An 18,049-nucleotide genomic window follows, 5' to 3' on the forward strand; every position below is an offset into this window, starting at 1 on the left:
ATAAAGTATAAATATTATAAATAGGAAAAATTTTTGAAATATGTACTCTATGGAAATCATATCCTATAATGTAGTTTCTAGAGTTTACACCTTCCCAATGAAGAGTTCTCCTAAAATCTAGTGTATAAATTTAATATATAACCAATAGGATCGTCCAAAATTTTCACTTTGAAATGTATCAATAAAAACTAACTAATAACTATAAGAAAAACGTAACTTGAAGTGGCCCCATTTCTATTCATGACTTCAACTAAGCATAAACTTAGGTCTGACATATTTGAAAACCTTACCTATTAAAACAAGCAAAAAAACTGCCTGACGGTTTTAAAAATAGACATCTCATTTGGATTTTAGCACTGATTCTCAAGCTCAGTCCATAGATGGGCTCTGGATTATCTGTCACTTCCTTGAGAAAGTATACACAATTTTATCTATTTCTGTATGTGCACTTTTCCAAAAGTACACTACTCTCTTACAAATTCTCCTGTAAAGGAGTTTTAATTCCAAAAGGTAAAGAAGCGTAGGTTTAGAGGTGAAACAAAACTGTTAAAACTATTTAACAATCCATTCACTTAGCTGCTGTGCTATGTCCCAAAGACTCAACAGTGAGCAAAAGATATAGTTGTCTTTGCCACATTGAGCTTATCGTCTAGCCAGAGAGACAGGCACACTAAAAAACTACAATAAAGTATTATGAAGAGTTGCATAATAAACTGCAGTCCTATGGGAATATGTTTCCAGACAACTGAGCTTTAACTAGGGGATCAAGGCAGAACTCCTGGAGGAGGATATTCCATTTAATCAGAGGCAAGAAGGAGATACAGAGACAGATACATAGATTTTCTTTTTTAAGAAAGGACGCAAACAATTCTTCATGACTGGTTTTGAGGGAAGTGTGAGAGATTTAGGATGGAGAACTGAGTTGATGGTGAGGTTATTCACTGAGGTAGTATATGCTGGTATAAGAACAGCCTTTGGGGACAGGACAATAAAGAAAGATGCTGATGAACTGAGCTTTAGGCATATCAACTATAAAGTTCTACAAATCATCTTAAAGATGTCTAATGGGCTGTTTGGAAGTAATAGTCTGGGGCTGTAGAAAAAAATCTTGGACGGAGAGAAAGACTTGGGAGCAATTAGCCATGAAAGCCAAGAAACAAGAGCAAATCAGACCTCCCAAACACGGAAGCAAGACTGGGCCAGGAACATCTGAAAAATGGGCGGAGAAAGAGGGTCCTGCAAAGAAGACTGAAAAGAAATAGTCAGAGGCAGGAACGAATGCAGGGAAGTCTGATACCACAGAAACCCAGCAAAGACCGTTTTAAAGACAAATGCTATTTGAGAAGTCATGTGAAATAACTTAGAAGGAACAGCTGGATATAGCAAACAAGAAGTTGTTTCAGGGAAGGTTAGTGTGGGGCAGAATGCCAGACTGTAGTCAGATGAGGTGCAAGTGGGACTGGGGAAATCCTCCCAGTTAAAAGTAGCCACCCTTTCAAGAAGTCTATTTTGTCCACTGGTGTATCACAAGCATCTAGAATAGTGCCAGGCTCATAACAGACGCCTACCTCACCGATATTTCTGCAAAAAAGCACGCCTGGAAATGGGAGAAGAGTAAGTGATAGGGTGGAAAGGTACTAAAGATAGGGAGTCAGAGGAGGGCAGTAGTTTTATTTTAAAATGGAAAAGACCTGAACATGTTTAAATGATAACAGGAAGAAGTTAGTAAAAATTGTGAAGTTGAAAAAATAGAATTTAATCAAGAGAATGAAAATCTCAAGAGTAGGATGCATGAATGTATGATTTCCGAGTTCTAGAACGTGGCCATGGAGGGTAAGTGACTAAAGTGAATAGAGAAAAGGATCATTGGAAATAAAGTCAAGGGATGAGACATCAATCAAGATAAAGGACAAATTCTGGGGGATTATCTCTTTTAAATTATTAAAATCTGAAAAAAGTAATCTAAATACTGACTACATGCATAATGATTTCAAAAACAAGGGAAGAGTTTTACAACAACACAGCAATTAGAAAAATGAATAATGAGTTATAGAAATGGACTATGTACTTATTTATCAACCAACGTTCATTTAAGGAACTTTGTGAGAAACAATTTTACTAGTTTAACTATGTTCCATTTAGTGAGTATTACACTGCAATTACTATCACTGAACTGACCAGAAGAGAAGCCAAGGAAAAACTATGTGCCTTGGAGATGTCATTTAACATCTTTGACCAAAAGTATTCATGTAGGCTTAAGTCACTACACTTAAGGTGATATATTAAAACTTCTAATCTGGAACATTCTAAAGATAAATATATCAATATCTGCAAAAGGGAAAAGACAGTAGTTTACAGTCTATTTCTTTTTTTCAAAGTGGAAAGGAAATCAGAATTTTGCTTTTAACCTATTTATTATGCTTCATTTTCTGACGTAAAGAATGGAAGCTTTCGGAAAATACTTGATTTAAAAGACCACAATTATTTCTAAGTACTACGTGGCTTCTTAACTCTACAGGGAAGAAAGTTTGGGGCCAATAACCTCAATAATGATATTACTCAATACTGGATTATAAGGAAGCAGAGTGTACAAAGAACATTTAAAAAGTACTTCATTCTGGTTAAATACAAAGGGGAAGCAAGAAGGAATTTTTTTTAGATGATGTATATTGATTCTGGTGGTGGTTATACAACTCTATGCATTTGTTAAAACAAAAAATTGAACCTCACTGTATATAAATCTGAATATAAGTTTAAACATTAAAAAATTCTTCTTTCTAACATTTTTTTGCATCTGCCCCTCAATTTTTGCCAGGGAATCAGTTTCTTAAACCAATCAAATCTTAAAAGGAACTTTTCATGCATAATTTAATCTTAACAAAGAGTATAAATTTAAATGTAAAAATGGAGTGCTCCTTAAGAATTAATCTTTTAGCCTTTCTTGAGAAATGCAAGCTCATTCAATTGCATCCAACGTTTTACTAAGACTTTAATGGTGGGAGTCTATGTCTAACTCAGTTTTGTTTATGTACTTTCAATCTCTCTTACTTTACATAAGACTGTGAGCTCTGTTTAGACAGAACTTGTATTTCCTTCAAAAAATATTTGTCGAGGACATAACTAGTAACCAATAAATTTAACATAAATGAATGCAAGTAACACCTCTCTAGGTTCACAAGAACTGACAAACAGCACCTTTTGAGAACAGTGTAATCTGTACTGAATTTACACTAAGGGATACAAAAAATGTTTGGAGACCAGAATCCATCCCAAAGGCATAGATTTTTTTTTAATACTATAACATTTTCCATTTCTGTAAGGTCTTAAGTTATAAGAAAGGCACACCAAAGCTAACTGACATGTCATGTAAGTTTTTTTTTTGGCCACGCCTCATGGCTTGAGGGATCTTAGTTCCCCGACTAGGGATTGAACCTGTGCCCCTGCAGTGGAAGCACAGAGTCTTAATCACTGGACATCCAGGGAAGTCCCATTCATGTAATTATTGTTGAAAGGAACTTTAGGGATCACCTAGAGCACAGCAAACTTTTTCTGTAGAGGGCCAGATGGTAAATATTTTAGGCTTTGTAAACCACATAATCTGTTACAGACAACTTAACTCTGCTGTTGTGGGGTAAAAGAAACTATAAACAATCCGTGAAAAATGAGTGTGGCTGTGTGAACTCTACTCGTACACATAGGAGGTGAGCTGGATTTGGCCCATGAGCCGCAGCTTGTCCAACTCTTGAACTCTTTCTTTTTATGCACGAAGAAACTAATGCCCAGAGAGGTTAAGCTACCTGGCAAAGGTCACCAGACAAATAGGAGAAGAGCCGAATGCATTACCCTTTTCAAACCAGATATTCTTCAACAATACAAACTCTAAAATGATTACATTTCCCAGAGCTAAAACAGAATACTCTGTGAAATCTCAGAAAAATCAAGTGTTATAATTTCTTATTTAATTAAGGTCAACAGGATTTAATGAACGCTATTTAAGACAGGAATTAACTATCCATCAATCCATAAATCTATACATCTATACATATACCCCATATATACATATATCACTGTGCTTCTTCTATGTAACACTGTTCTCAGAATATAGCAGGAGTTCAATAAATTGTGTGACATGAATTCAAAATACAAACTAAAATGTAATTCAATTCTAGGCACATCCATAAGTGAACACATTCTCATTTAAAACTTTCATCATCTCAAAGAATACATTCTTATTAATTATGTAAAAGTGCAATAACTCTGCCCCACTGGACAGTTAGAGACATTTTAAAGAAATTTTCAATTAAGTCATTTAAAAAATCTATTTTTAAAACAGTATGATACTACTTCAGATAAACGATCATACCTAGTAAATCTGCTCCTTCATCCACATCTCCAATTAGACCTGAACCAGCTGAAGATAGTTCTTCAAAGAGAGACTCTGTATTGCGATCAAAAGCTTTGTTCTCTATGCCTTTGGTGGGAGTGCTAGGCAGAAAAAACCAAAACCAAATCAACAAATAAGTGAAAGATGTTTTCAACTGTGCAAAATGAATACAAAAGGCTAAGTTACATAGGAATTTTTAACCTGTAATTTACATTTCATATAAAATATAATTTAAAAGGATTTCTCAAGGGTGTCGTAAGAGATTCCCATTAAACTCCACAGAGAGAACTGTTGATGAATATACAGAATGTTTTTGCGGTGAGATCCGAGCAAACACAAACAGTAAATGGCAGCTGAAAGAGAGCACTACTCTGCATTGTTCAGGCACTGGTCTAAGTCCTTTCACAGACTACCTTACTAAAACCTTCACACCTACTCTACAAAAGATCTGCTGCTATTATCCCAACTTTACAGAAGGAAACTAAAGAGGTTATGGAATTTGCCAAGATCATCCAGCAAATGAGGCAAAGAGGCAGGACTCAAACCCAAGCAGCCAGGCTTCAGAATCCATGATCTTAACTACCATGGTCCACGTTGTCTGGGTATAAATTAGCATGGCCATTTTATTTTTCTTTTAAGGGCAACTTGGCAATATCAAAATTTAAAATGTAAATACCCACTGACCCAAGAACTTGATGTTAAAAAAATTCCTACAGGGAATTCCCTGGCAGTCCAGTGGTTAGGACTTGGTGCTTTCACTGCAGTGGCTGGGGTTCAGTCCCTGGTTGGGGAACTAAGATCCCGCAAGCTGTGCAGCGTGGCCACAAATAAAAAAAAAAATCCTACAAAGCCCCTGTCACAAGAAGGCAATTATGTACGTAAAAGGATGGTCAGAGTAGCAAAAAGTTGAAACAACCCAAGTGATCATTAACAGGGCACAGATGAAATAAGTTATGGATATACCTGAAAGTTTCAACTTTTAACTTTAAAAACATTAAAATACAGCTTTAGAAATGAAAGAAACCCATTATATAAAGGTGCTTTTTATAAAGCAAGTTGCAATACAGTATGTATAATATAAGCCCTTTTTGCAGGGGTATGGAGGAGAATGGGGAAATGTACGTGTTTGTGCATTAGTGTTACATTAATAGAAAAAAGTCTGCACAGGATTTCCAGTTAAATACGATGGACACAGTCATTTATCACCCAATAATTGAGAAACTCAACTGAAAGGACAGTAAAGGAATTTAAAAAGTATACACCCACAAGGACATAGGGAACAGAAAAAGAAACTACAGCAGATGAAATGTGAACAAAATTATATAAGATAGAAAACAGATGGGCAAACAGTAGAAATTGATTTAACAGACCAGACAAAGCTTCAACTTAAGCCATTAGTGTTTAGGAAGGAAGTCAGCATGCTGCCAGAACCCCTGAAAGGCTCAGGAATTGAAGGAACCAGCAATCTGCAGAGAGAAGCATGCAAGAGGGAACATAAGATAGAGGGATGTGATGAAAGACAGCACAAGAAGCTATATGAGACCTAAATCCAACCCTCCAGGACAGTGAGACCTCCCTTCTCCTGGCATTGCTCCCTGAACAATGGAAGCCAAGGTTAAATGTTATAGGCAGAAAACTGGAGAATCAATGTCATTTACTTAAGTATGAGCAAAACAGCCACAGAGAACCAGACGATCAAAGAAAGCCTCTATCATAAAATTGAGTCCAAAACACTCAGAGTAAAAGGAGACAGTGAATGCAGACAGCAGCAAAAACTTAAAAAAAAAAACTTTATTTTATTTTCATAATAAAGTTACATCCGTAAGAGAACTGTAGGGTGTTATAAAAAGTACCTATCCAAGAAAAACAAAAAAACTTTTAGAAAAAAACTGACGAAGGTTGAAAGAGAAAGTTGAAGAAATCATCCAGAAATTATAAAAAAAATAGAAGAGACAGAAAAGAGGGGAAAAAGGGAATTGTGAGGGTCAGTCCAGAATGTTCAATATCTACCTAATAAGTGTTTCAGAAAAAGAGAAGAAAAGACAACAAAAAGGAGAAATAAGAGAAAATTTCTCAACGGGGAAATATGAATTTCCAGATGAAAGGACTACTGCAGATACAAAAGAAGATGCCTACATTGAACACATCATCATGAATTTTTAAAAAGGAAAAAACAAACAAAACAACAACAAACAGGGATAAAGATCCTAAAAGCTTACAGAGAATATATTAAAAAAGCAAGAATCCAAATGGCAACACTCCACTAAACATGACAATGAATTAATGTCCTCACAATTCTGAATAAAAACTTCTGAAGATTTCCCAACCTGGAATTCTATATCCAGCCAAACTATCATTCCTTTAAATGACATTTATCACATTCAAGTTCTCAAAAAACTTACTTCCAAAACAGCCTTTGCCAGGAAAGCTAGTAAGAATATTTCTGTCAAAACAAAGGCATAAATCAAGAAGCTAGATGTCATGGTATCCAGGAAATAGAAGATGGAACAAAGGAGAGAAGTGAAAAAAATTCCCAGCATGAAAATGAGGGCAAATTCCAGGACCAGAGCAAACACAAAAATGTCTACATTGGAGAACGGTAACAGAAGGTTCCAGGAAACTGGTTTTATTTATATTTGGCCATTTTGAGAATGTTTACATTTATGATTTGCAGGGTATCTGTTAGTGAAGTAGTGATAGGTATGTAGAAACCTAAGCAAAAGAAACAAACAGAACAAAACCAAAAAAACCCCGAGGCTTTACTAAATTAAAGAAAAACGAAGTTGTAAAAGAAAGGAAATGTAATCATAGTATATTCTGTGGCTAGGCTGTTATTAGTATTTATATAATCATAATGATATAAACAATGAATGTTAATTTAACAGAAACTGAGATATAATTATATTGGGAGGATGAAAGGAAAGATGATGGTTTAAAGAGCTATGCCCTATAAAGTCAATAGCTAATATTGCAGCCTTTTTTAAACCAGGACTCCTCATTTGATCCACAGGATACAGAAAATGATTTGAGTGACTATTTGCTCAATTCTCCCAAAGAAAGTATATAGCTAGTACTGTTCTAGATGCACAGGAGTATAAATATTTATTTATTTTTTGGCTGCAGTGGGTCTTAGTTACGGCGCACGGGATCTTTCGTTGTGGTACATGGGCTTCTCTCTAGCTGCGGTGTGCAGGCTCAGTAGTTGCAGTGTGCACAGGCTCCAGAGTGTGTGGGCTCTGTAGTTGCAGCACACAGGCTCTCTAGTTGTGGCACATGGGCCCAGCCGCCCTGCAGCTTGTGGGATCCTAGTTCCCTGACCAGGGATTGAACCGGCATGCCCTGCATTGCAAGGCAGATTCTCAATCACTGGACCACCGGGGAAGTCCCTGCATAGGAGTATAGCTAATTCATTATATACAAGGGGTGCCTTAGGGCATTAAGACTTCATTTTCTCACTGAACCCCAACTGAGAAAGAGAGAGACCAAGGAAGAACAGCATAGGATGTGATTTAGATATCTGAAGATAAATACCCAAGGAGACCTGAGAAGTGATAGAGACTGCCTCTTGGGAGTGGGAATGAGGGGTCAGTAGGGGTAAGGGCCTACTATTGCCCTTCATATTTTGTATTATGATTTGACCTTAATACTGCCATACATGCTTTAGTCTAATAAAAATGTTTTTGATTTTTAAAAACAGGTTCAGAATGACAAGAGCGCACAACTGTTAGTAAGTAGCTGCATCTCTTAGGTTTAGGAGAGGATGAATAAGAAGGAAATTTCACTTTTTACACTCTGCATTGTTTAATTTCTTAAATAAACAATAAAGAAAAAATCTTTCAGTAGAGCACAGCCTTTGAAATCAGAGTCCTAGATTGAATCCCAGCTCCACCTCTTGCCAGCTTGGTAACCTTGGACAAGTTACTGTACAACTCTGAGCTTCCTTATCTGTAAAATGGGGGTGAAGACATCAACCTCATAAGGTTATAATTAAGATAAAATGATATAAAACAATAATGAAGGTAACAATAATGTTAGCTAACATTTATTGAACTGGACACTTTGCCAATGATTTAACATATATTGATTAATTTACTCCTTACAGCCATCTGAAGTATTATCATAATTCCCTTTTATGGATGAAGAAACTTACCTCAGATTCAAATCCTAGTCAGGATTTGAATGCATGTAGTCTTATTCTAGGCTCATGCTTTTTAACCGCTACTGCATATAATGTCTAGCAGTGATCAAAAAAATGGCACATATTTTTATGGTCATTGTTAATTAATTAAAAAATAAAATTTATGGAAGAAATTAAAAGGCAGCAGCTCCTGTGTGACATTCTTGAACATCAATATATTTCAGATGATCTTCATTAAGATGATACATACCATTCTCTTCTAACCTCTAAATAGCCTCCCCATGTAAAATGATACTAAAATGAGACTAATTTCCTCTAGTAATGAGATCATTACAGTTTTGAAGGGAATACATTGTCTTCTTCCTGATTGGGGGAAGGAATAAAGTTCCTTCAAATTATATTTTCCCCACTTCTGCTGTTATGTTTTTCCCAGTTCCACAAAGTAGGGAATACTCCTTGGCTGTCTTTTTTCCCCATCCGTCCACATGCTCCTAGTCCCTGATGCTGCAAAGGTAACACTTCACAGAAGATTTAAACTATGTACAATATCCAGCTTCAAAAAAGACAAAACTGAAATATAACATCAACATTTCTTCAGCAAAACATTTGAATGCATTTTATCTGGTCAGAGACCAGGGGACAACAGTGTGCTTTGGGAGAGGGGAAAGGGAAGGATAAGATGTCCTAATCGGGCTTTTACAGTACCTTGAGCCTTTATATCCACTGAGATCTTTGTCCATATCCAACTCAGGAGTGGATTCAATGATTGCCTGAACTTCTGACTTCTCTTCATTTTCAGCAGAGTCTTAGGAAAGAACAAGATAACAAAAACAATGCATATAGCACATACTGCCCCTGTTATGAAAATTGCTTCTATGGTTGTAAATACATCATTTGATCATAAAAAATTTTAAAGAGTTGATTCTAGGAAACACAAGGTTAGACAGACAATATGTCATATATTCAATTAACAGTAAATATGAGCAACTAAAAAATAACCAAAGGAAGTTTTCATTTGTGGTTCTCTGGACACAGTGCAGTGTACACCAGGCCAGAACTCACTGTTTTCCTTGTATTTAAGGGGTGAAATACAGAGAAATTAAAGACAAAGACTAATGACCTAAGGTAGGGAACAGAAAAAGAATGTCCTCCTGCCTTTCAGGCTCTCAACCCCTCAGCCACTGCCCCACCACTTTTCTCTCTAAAACTTTATGTAATCATCACATCTTAAAGCTTATTTACAATTGAATACAGTTTTATAAATCTATGGCAGTAACACCCCAAAGATGTCATATCCACATCTGGATTTACTGAATACTTTGTCAGTATGTAAATAAGTAGGGTCACTTACCTGTTGATACATTTCTAGTTTCTTGGACTACCTGTACTTCAATATGCTTGCTTCTCTCTAACTTATCTGGTGTATCTGCAACCTTCACAAATCCTTCATTCTCTTCATGTAAGGGAGTATCACTAGGAATTGCTGCCACATCTGAAGCAGTTGTTGATGCTGGAGTGGTAGCTTTAGATCCTCCCTGGCTGACATCAGAAAGTTCATCCTACGAATAAATATAATTAGGGAAAACATTCTGACAAGTAATTTATTTAAAACTATCTTTTAAATGGGTTAAGAAACTTGAAAGAAAATTCTATTAAAAAACAGTAAGTCACTGATTACCAAAGGAAATCAATAAATAATCTCTGCAGATTATTTTCAAGTAATTAGGAAATATTTAAGCAATCATGTTTTTCCAGACATACATGACATTCTTCTAAATAGAAGACCTGAAGATAAAAGTAGAGTGGCAGTATTAGCAATAAAATCATACATTACTGTCATCATCAGAGTTTGTAATGGCAGTCCTAATTTGTAAAATCATTTGATAATAAAGACTTGTTTCCAAACACTTAGAGCATGTACTGTGTGGTAGCTACTCTAAAACAGCAATGGAATAACAAGATTCTTAATCTCAGGATACAGTTTTGTAAACAGTGTTCTTAAAACATCCTGTATCCAGGGAATTCCCTGGTGGTCTAGTGGTTAGGTCTCCGTGCTTTTACTGCCAATGGCCCGGGTTCAATCCCTGGTTGGGGAACTAAGATCCTGCAAGCTGCAAGGCGTAACCAAAAAAAGAAAACAAATCCTGCATCCAGATCACTTGAAGTGCTTGTAAAAAGGACAGATTCTAAGTCCAAGCCCAGATTTTAGGCAGTGAGATCAGGTAATCTGCATGTTTAACAAGCAATCCAGGTCATTTATATATAATCATTAAAATTTCACAGCTACTTCTAAGATCCACAGATAGGCTCCAAGAAGTACATGCCCAGACTGAAAATTTATGCAAACATTTATGTACAATGAATTTTTCTAGGAAAAGAATCTACAACTTTTATCAGATTTTCAATGGGGTTTGTGACTCCAAAATAATCAAAAACAGCTGTCCACTAGCTACCAATAACGAGGCAGTTCTTTACAGCAAAGTACCCAGTCTTAAAGAGAATGGGACAAAATGTTTAGTACTAGTAATGATGATGATGATGATTAGGGTGAATTTAGTGAATTCACCAAATGTATAATTTTGGATAAGTTATGTATTCTTTATATAGCTATGTTTTCTCATCTGTAAAATAGAGATAATGGTACCTAATTCATTGGATTATTCTAAATTTTTCTGTATAAAGACTTAGCGGTGTATTCACACATACCAAGTGTTTAAAATGTTGGCTATTTATTACAATTTATAACAATACATTATGCACAACTTTGAAAATTTGGCAATACATGCTTTTGGCCTAAGGAGAAAAAAAGAATATATAAATATATTAAATTGTGCTATGGTGGGGGATGATTATTAGTGATTTTTATTTCCCTCTTTAAAATTTTATCTTTCTTAACTTTTAAAGAACATGGTTTAAAATACATTATAGCTAAATCAACTATAGTTCAATAAAAATAAAATATAGCTATAAAAATAATGGAATAGAATCCAAGCAATTAAAAATAACTAACATTATACCAATCTTACACTGTCTGAGAGATTTAGGTTATTTTAAGTGCTGAAAAGTAACAGGGTGTTCAAGGTTAAGACTCTCTTCAAGTATAAGAAAACATTTTTTGACATATAGTCAACTTACACATGCTATGATGGACAGCAACTACAATGAAAGTAATCACACTTGGAGAACTTAACCATCACCAAACCTCTTAGCTTTACAACATTAAAATGTTTCATCTCCATTTTCTTCTCTTAATATTTTAATTTACTATAATGCATTTTGATGTATGGCTGAACTAATATAAATCAATTACCAGATGAGAACAAAGGGCATGCAAAAGAAAATATATTCTCTATGGCAAATCGAGAGCTCTTTATCCTTTCCATAGTCCTCCCACCCACACTCTTCATCCCTATCCCAGGCTTTTGGAGGTTATTCCCCCCTTATTTTTGTTTTTAATAATGAGAAATCTATAAAGTCAGACTGTGACCTAGCATGTTGTACTCACTAAGAGTTTTGAGTATCTTAGCTCTTCTGGTGGGTTTAAGCTCTAACACGTGGATAAAACCCAAATATTTGCTGAAGACCATCATCCTGGTAAATTTTTGCTAGGCTCATTTTCTGACAGTTTATATTGTACTTGGACTTTTATAATAGTTGGTCAGCTACTAATTATTTACTGCTCATCAACATTTTAAGAAACATATATATCCATGATAGATGATCCATTTAGCAAAAACAAATCTCATCTGAGATTCAGAATCTATCAAAAGAAAAATAAAGTGGCATATCCATATTAGCATACAATACTTACTTAAAATGAATTTTCAATGACATAGGAAAATGTTATGTTAAATTGGAAAATATATATACTTTTAAGGAAATAATCAGAGATGGATAGAGGATGTTATTTATAACAGCAGAGAACTGAAAACAACTTAAACGCTCCAAAATAGGAAATTAAGAAAATTATAGAACATCCATACAACAGAATACTATGCAGCAATTTAAAAAACTGTGGTGTAGAAGAATACCTACTGAGATGGAAAATATTCACAATATTCTGTGAAGAGACTGGGGACTGAAACAGTTCTGTATAGTATAATCAACTAAGAATGGCTAGAAAGAGCTATGTCAGGACACTCATGACAATTCTAAAAGTGGTTGCCACTGGGTAGTTTGATAATGAGTGACTTTTGCTTTTACTATGCTCTTGTTAGCACTTCTAAATATATATATTTTTAAGTAAAAGAAAATTATAAAATTCAGAATATAAATCTATGTATGAAGTATGGTCTCAAAAACAATTTCTACTTATTTGTTTGTATGGCTGCATTGGGTCTTCATCACTTTATTTATTTATTTATTTGTTTGTTTGTTTGTTTATTTATTTATGGTTTCTCTTGTTGTGGAGCACGGGCTCTAGGCACGTGGGCTTCAGTAGTTGCAGCACTCGGGCTCAGTAGTTGTGGCGCACAGGCTTAGTTACTCCACGGCATGTGGGGATCTTCCCGGACCAGGGCTCGAACCCGTGTCCCCTGCATTGGCAGGTGGATTCTTAACCACTGCGCCACCAGGATAGTCCCTCAAAAACAATTTCTTTAGGTATATAAAGAGACTAGAGATAGTAAGTTTTACTATAACTAGATGAAATTCTCTTTTCAATTTGAAAGTTTTGAGAAAAGAAAACCATTTATACTATTTATGAGTTGGGACTATCCATTCATTATTGCCTTGTGTTTAAAGTAACTTTGATTACAAATATTGCAATATTAACCGTATGCTAATAAAATCAGCTGAATTACACAGCCAACTATTTTCTTTTGTGCATCTCAAATACAGACCTGATATCCAATGGGAAGAAAGACAAATCAAATACATTACTAGTTCAATCCTCTATCACCTCCTCCCCTGTTAAAATTAAAAGACAAAATTATTTGACTATTTCCTGGAGCTGGAGACTGGCACCTAATACAAAAGTATCTGATAAAAATTTCATCAAGCTGGGCTTCCCTGGTGGCGCAGTGGTTGAGAGTCCGCCTGCCAATACAGGGGACACGGGTTCATGCCCCGGTCCGGGAAGATCCCACATACCGCGGAGCGGCTGGGCCCGTGAGCCATGGCCGCTGAGTCTGCGCGTCCGGAGCCTGTGCTCTGCAACGGGAGAGGCCACAACAGTGAGAGGCCCGCATACCGAAAAGAAAAAAAAAAAAATTTCATCAAGTAAATTAGCCTGTTAGAAGTTGAGTCTGGAAAACTGACAATAATATTTCTGGAGCCAAAGAGGACTATAGTGAAAACAACTAGAAGTCACCCTGAGTACCACTCTCTTGGTCTTTGTTTTGATGTGTACTCTATTTAACAGAAAAAATAGAAGTGGCATTATTTTGGTTAATCTAACAGCCTGGCTAATTCACATTTATGTTATCATATACATGAATTCCCAAGCTTTAAAAGTTTAAAATATAAAGTACATTTAAAAATTAATACAAAGAGTCCAGGTTCTGATGAAGTACTGATGGGCAGTGCTTAAACCCATCAAAACTATGGATTCAGAAAGCCCTAGAGAATATCAAGTTCATCTACAATGAGAAAATTATATGCCTTTGGAGTTATTTGAAAAATAACTGGAGGTCGATCTTGACCTTGTTGTTTCCATTTATCTCTCAAATAAAAGTCAAGTAGAGAAATTATTTCCTCTTCCTTCATATCACCCTACCCCACAAGGTCTAGCTATTTTTACCTTAAAAAAAATTATGTAGTAATTTAAAAGTTCACAATATAAACAGCTTAGCAAAAGCCCTCTTCCCCAAAATCATTTGTGGATCTGGGAGTATGAAATAAAGTAACCAGGAGAGAGCTGAACCTAAAACAGGAAAAGGACTCTGACACTTCAGGGGATCTCAAGATTTAGGGCTACAAGGAAGTGGTAAATTAGGATCTGCTTAGAAGATGGTATTTTAAAATGCTATCCAAATAACATGAGATTATTGATCTGTAACTCACTTCCCTTTTATACTTTTACCACATAAAAATATTTTACGCACATTAAAATAGCTCACAGTGTGGGCTGTACTTCTGACAGCTGGATCCCAGGGACAGACCATGAGAGCTGAAGAGGGAAAAGCTCTGAATTTTAGGGAATAGTTTTCAAAAGACGTATTTCTCCTTGGTCTCCCAGAGAGTGGAGACATAAAGCTCCCAAGATTAGCAGGAAAGCAATGAGGCGGGAAGTCGCTGTCATGTGTTTGGCCAAGGGCACAATATTCTTATATTGTATCTCCTATGGAAGAAATTATGAAATTCTGTCACTAACTATGCCTCCAACTAAAGATAGAAGGACAAAAGACAAACCTAAATATTAGCCGGCTAAAAGATAAAATGTATCACTTTTGGTCAACAATGAGTTCATATGATACCAGGTACAAAATGAGGGAAAATGTTTTACTAGGACCTAAATGGAAACTGGAAGCATTTACATAAATTATTCAACATAAAGTTATAGGGGAGCTGCATGCTGTAGTTTCGCATTCACTCTGTGACTTCTGGAGACTTCTAATTCCCATTTTATGCTGGTCATACGCCAGGTGTACTGTTTTGGCTAATAGTTTTGACTACAAATGCTGCTTTATTTATCTGAAGACCACCGGCCTATCAATTTCAGTTGCCTGATGCCATTAAGATATCCTCTTCAATGACACAGGTGGGTGCCAAAAATGGAGACTCGCCAGGTGGTCAAGTCTCTTTCTGATAAACGTTACTTGTTTTGTAACCCCATTCCCACTCCTTCAGTCTTTAAGAAACTCTTACATTGTAGGCTTTCATGTCACTGGAAAATGCCCACAAAAACGAGCAACCTGACTTGGGGTTCCAGTGTTACAACTATAAAGGAATGGCACTCTTGCGCAACAAAACAAAATAACAAGTGCTGGTGAGATGTGAAGAAATTAGGACACTTGTGTACTGTTGGTGGGGTTGTAAAATGGTGCAACTGCTATGAAAACAGTATGGAGTTTCCTCATAAAATTAAAAATAGAACTACCACATGATCCAGCACTACCCCTTCTGGGTATAAAACCAAAAGATTTGAAAATAGGGATTCAAAGAGATATCTGTATACCCATGTTCACAGCAGCACTATTCATAGTAGCCAAGAGGTAGAAGCGACCCAAATGTCCATTGAGGGATGAAATGGATAAACAAAACGTGGTATATGTATACAATGGAGTATTATTCAGCCTTAAAAAGGAAGGAAATCCTGTCACATGCTACAACGTGGATGACCCTTGAGGACATTATGCTAAGTCAAATAAGCCAGTCACAAAAGGACAACTACTACATGATTCCACTTATATGAGGTATCTAAAGTGGTCAAATTCATAGAAACACTAAGTAGAGTGGTAGTCGCCAGGGCTGAGGGCAGAGGGAAAGGGGAGTTGTTGTTTAATGGGTATAGAGCTTCAGACGTGCAAGACAAAAAAGTTCTAGAGATCTGTTTCACAACAATGTGAATACTGTTAACACTACTGGACTGTATACTTAAAAATGGTTAAGATGGTAAATTTTATGTTATACGTTTTTTATCACACAAAAAAACAGAACAGGTGTCATTACTTTTAGCTTCACTTGAGATACCATAGTGAAAACAATCTGGTCTTTGTGCTATTTTCCTACTGGTTTTAGATTATCAGGCTGAAAGTCTATAGGCCTTTACAAGATACTTTCAGATGTTCCATTCATCAAATGCCTCCCGTACCCAGTGCTGTATAGAATACATATGTCATGTGTTATCTGGCATTGCCCCATTACTATTTATGTTCAGAAAGACTATAAAGTAAGTTCACAACTATAAAAATAAATTATCCCACTAAGGACAACCTAGAAATATTCCAATACAGTGTTTTCCTAAGTAGCCGCCTGATTTCATTTGAAATAAGCTTTAAAAAGGGGGCAAGCAACTCTGCTACATAAGTTTGTCTTTAGCTTCAAAGATTTTAAGCCTAATGTAAGTAAAAGACAAAATTACAGAAAGTAACTAGCCCAATGGATACCCACTATAACACTTATCACCTTATATTTAATTTCTATGTTTACATTTCTTTCTCCCCAAGTTAAAGTTGTGTCCAAAGCAGTAGTTTTAACACTCTTTTGATTTACAACTCTACACCGTAAGAGAATCACAAAATTCTGTGTATACAAGTATTTTATAGAGAGCTTCGTATCTTTAATTTGATTCCTAGAGGAGTCCGTGACCCAAAGAAACACTGAGAAGCATAATTCTAGACACATTTAGGTGAAATAAGTCTGGATGTAAATTATACTGTAGGTTCAAAAAAATTTAGAGAGGCACGGATGACCTACCTCTGAAGGTATTTCTGAAAAAGACACTGTTCCACTGTCATGGACCTGCTGAAGGCCTTACCCTGGTTAACCCTGACCTAGTAGGTAGGAGAAAGTCTTATTTTGTCTTTATATCCCCAGGGTCTAGCATATCAAGCCTGACATGAAGTAGGCTCTCAAAAGATGTTTGCTGAATGAAGCTGAATGGTGCCCTGACTGGGGCTGAACCAATCTGTTTAAATAGGGAGGCAGCCCATGGTAAAATGACATACTAGGCTGTCTCCAGGATACATACAAGTTATGTACATTCTGCCCTGAGGAAGGTATTTGTGCAAAGCATACACGTTTTCTTACCTAGAGCTGGAAAAATAGAAATAGGCTGAATTTCCACAGGGTTTACTTATTATTTTCTCCTTTATTTCAAAATGCTGACTTTAGAGAGGAGTAAATTACAGATTACAGTAAAGCCCTAGCAACCACTGTAGAAGAAATAATTTTCTTTTTTATTTCAGGGAATAACATCAGCAGTCTTCCAAACTGAGCACTTGATGTCTTGAAAATAGCAGCTGAGAAAGTACCCAAAAGTTAATCACTTTCATTTACTTTTTACAAAACGTTTTGAAACCCCATTCTCACCTCCTGTTCTATAGCCTTCAGAGGTTCAGGACTACTGCTGACCTGAGAAGAGGGAAAGATTATAAAAGAGAAAAAAAGAAAAATCATGTATTTACTAGGTGTTAGCATATTTCTAAGTATCTTTGGCTTGTGCTACCTCTCAGAATAACAAGATCTATCTCTTTTACCTACTTTGTTAAAATGAGGGTTTGGGGGTTTTGTTTTGTTTTGACTTAAAATCACCTCCTTTAAGCCTCTTTTTTACGCCATCTCATGACTCAAAAGCCACCTCTTGGGTCTTGTCTTACCTTATACTTTGTCAATAAGCAGTTTATCACTTAACGCTTTTTTCTATTCACACAGCTGTGTGAAATCTTCCTGAAATTTATCCTAATCATCTCGAGTAATTAACATAATAAATATTCCAGTTTAGCACACTTGGAAACATTAACAACACTCTTCTTCCCCGCCCCCTCATTTCTGAAACTGTTAAGAGAACACTAACAATCGAAGGGTAACCAAGATTCAAGTCCTTTTTCACAAAAACATCTATTTACTCATATTCTTCATTTCTA

The 18,049-nt window shown here is 35.9% G+C and overlaps 1 protein-coding gene across 7 annotated transcripts in view; it reads right to left on the reverse strand.

Annotated features, from left to right (window-relative positions):
- Positions 1-18,049, reverse strand: part of SPAG9 (sperm associated antigen 9) — a 142,667-nt gene that overhangs the window by 36,457 nt on the left and 88,161 nt on the right. For 4 of the 7 annotated variants that reach the window (XM_082678428.1, XM_082678425.1, XM_082678426.1 and 1 more), the window contains exons 6-9: positions 17,496-17,537; positions 9,874-10,081; positions 9,228-9,327; positions 4,364-4,485 (exon numbers count right to left, since the gene is read on the reverse strand). In XM_082678428.1, coding sequence (XP_082534554.1) covers positions 4,364-4,485; positions 9,228-9,327; positions 9,874-10,081; positions 17,496-17,537 — 472 coding nt within the window. The remainder of the gene's footprint in view (positions 1-4,363; positions 4,486-9,227; positions 9,328-9,873; positions 10,082-17,495; positions 17,538-18,049) is intronic. The other 3 variants (XM_082678430.1, XM_082678429.1, XM_082678427.1) reach the window with 1 other exon arrangement.

The sequence above is a fragment of the Grampus griseus genome, assembly GCF_964374135.1.
Source record: "Grampus griseus genome assembly, chromosome: 20".
Taxonomy (NCBI): Eukaryota; Metazoa; Chordata; class Mammalia; order Artiodactyla; family Delphinidae; genus Grampus; species Grampus griseus.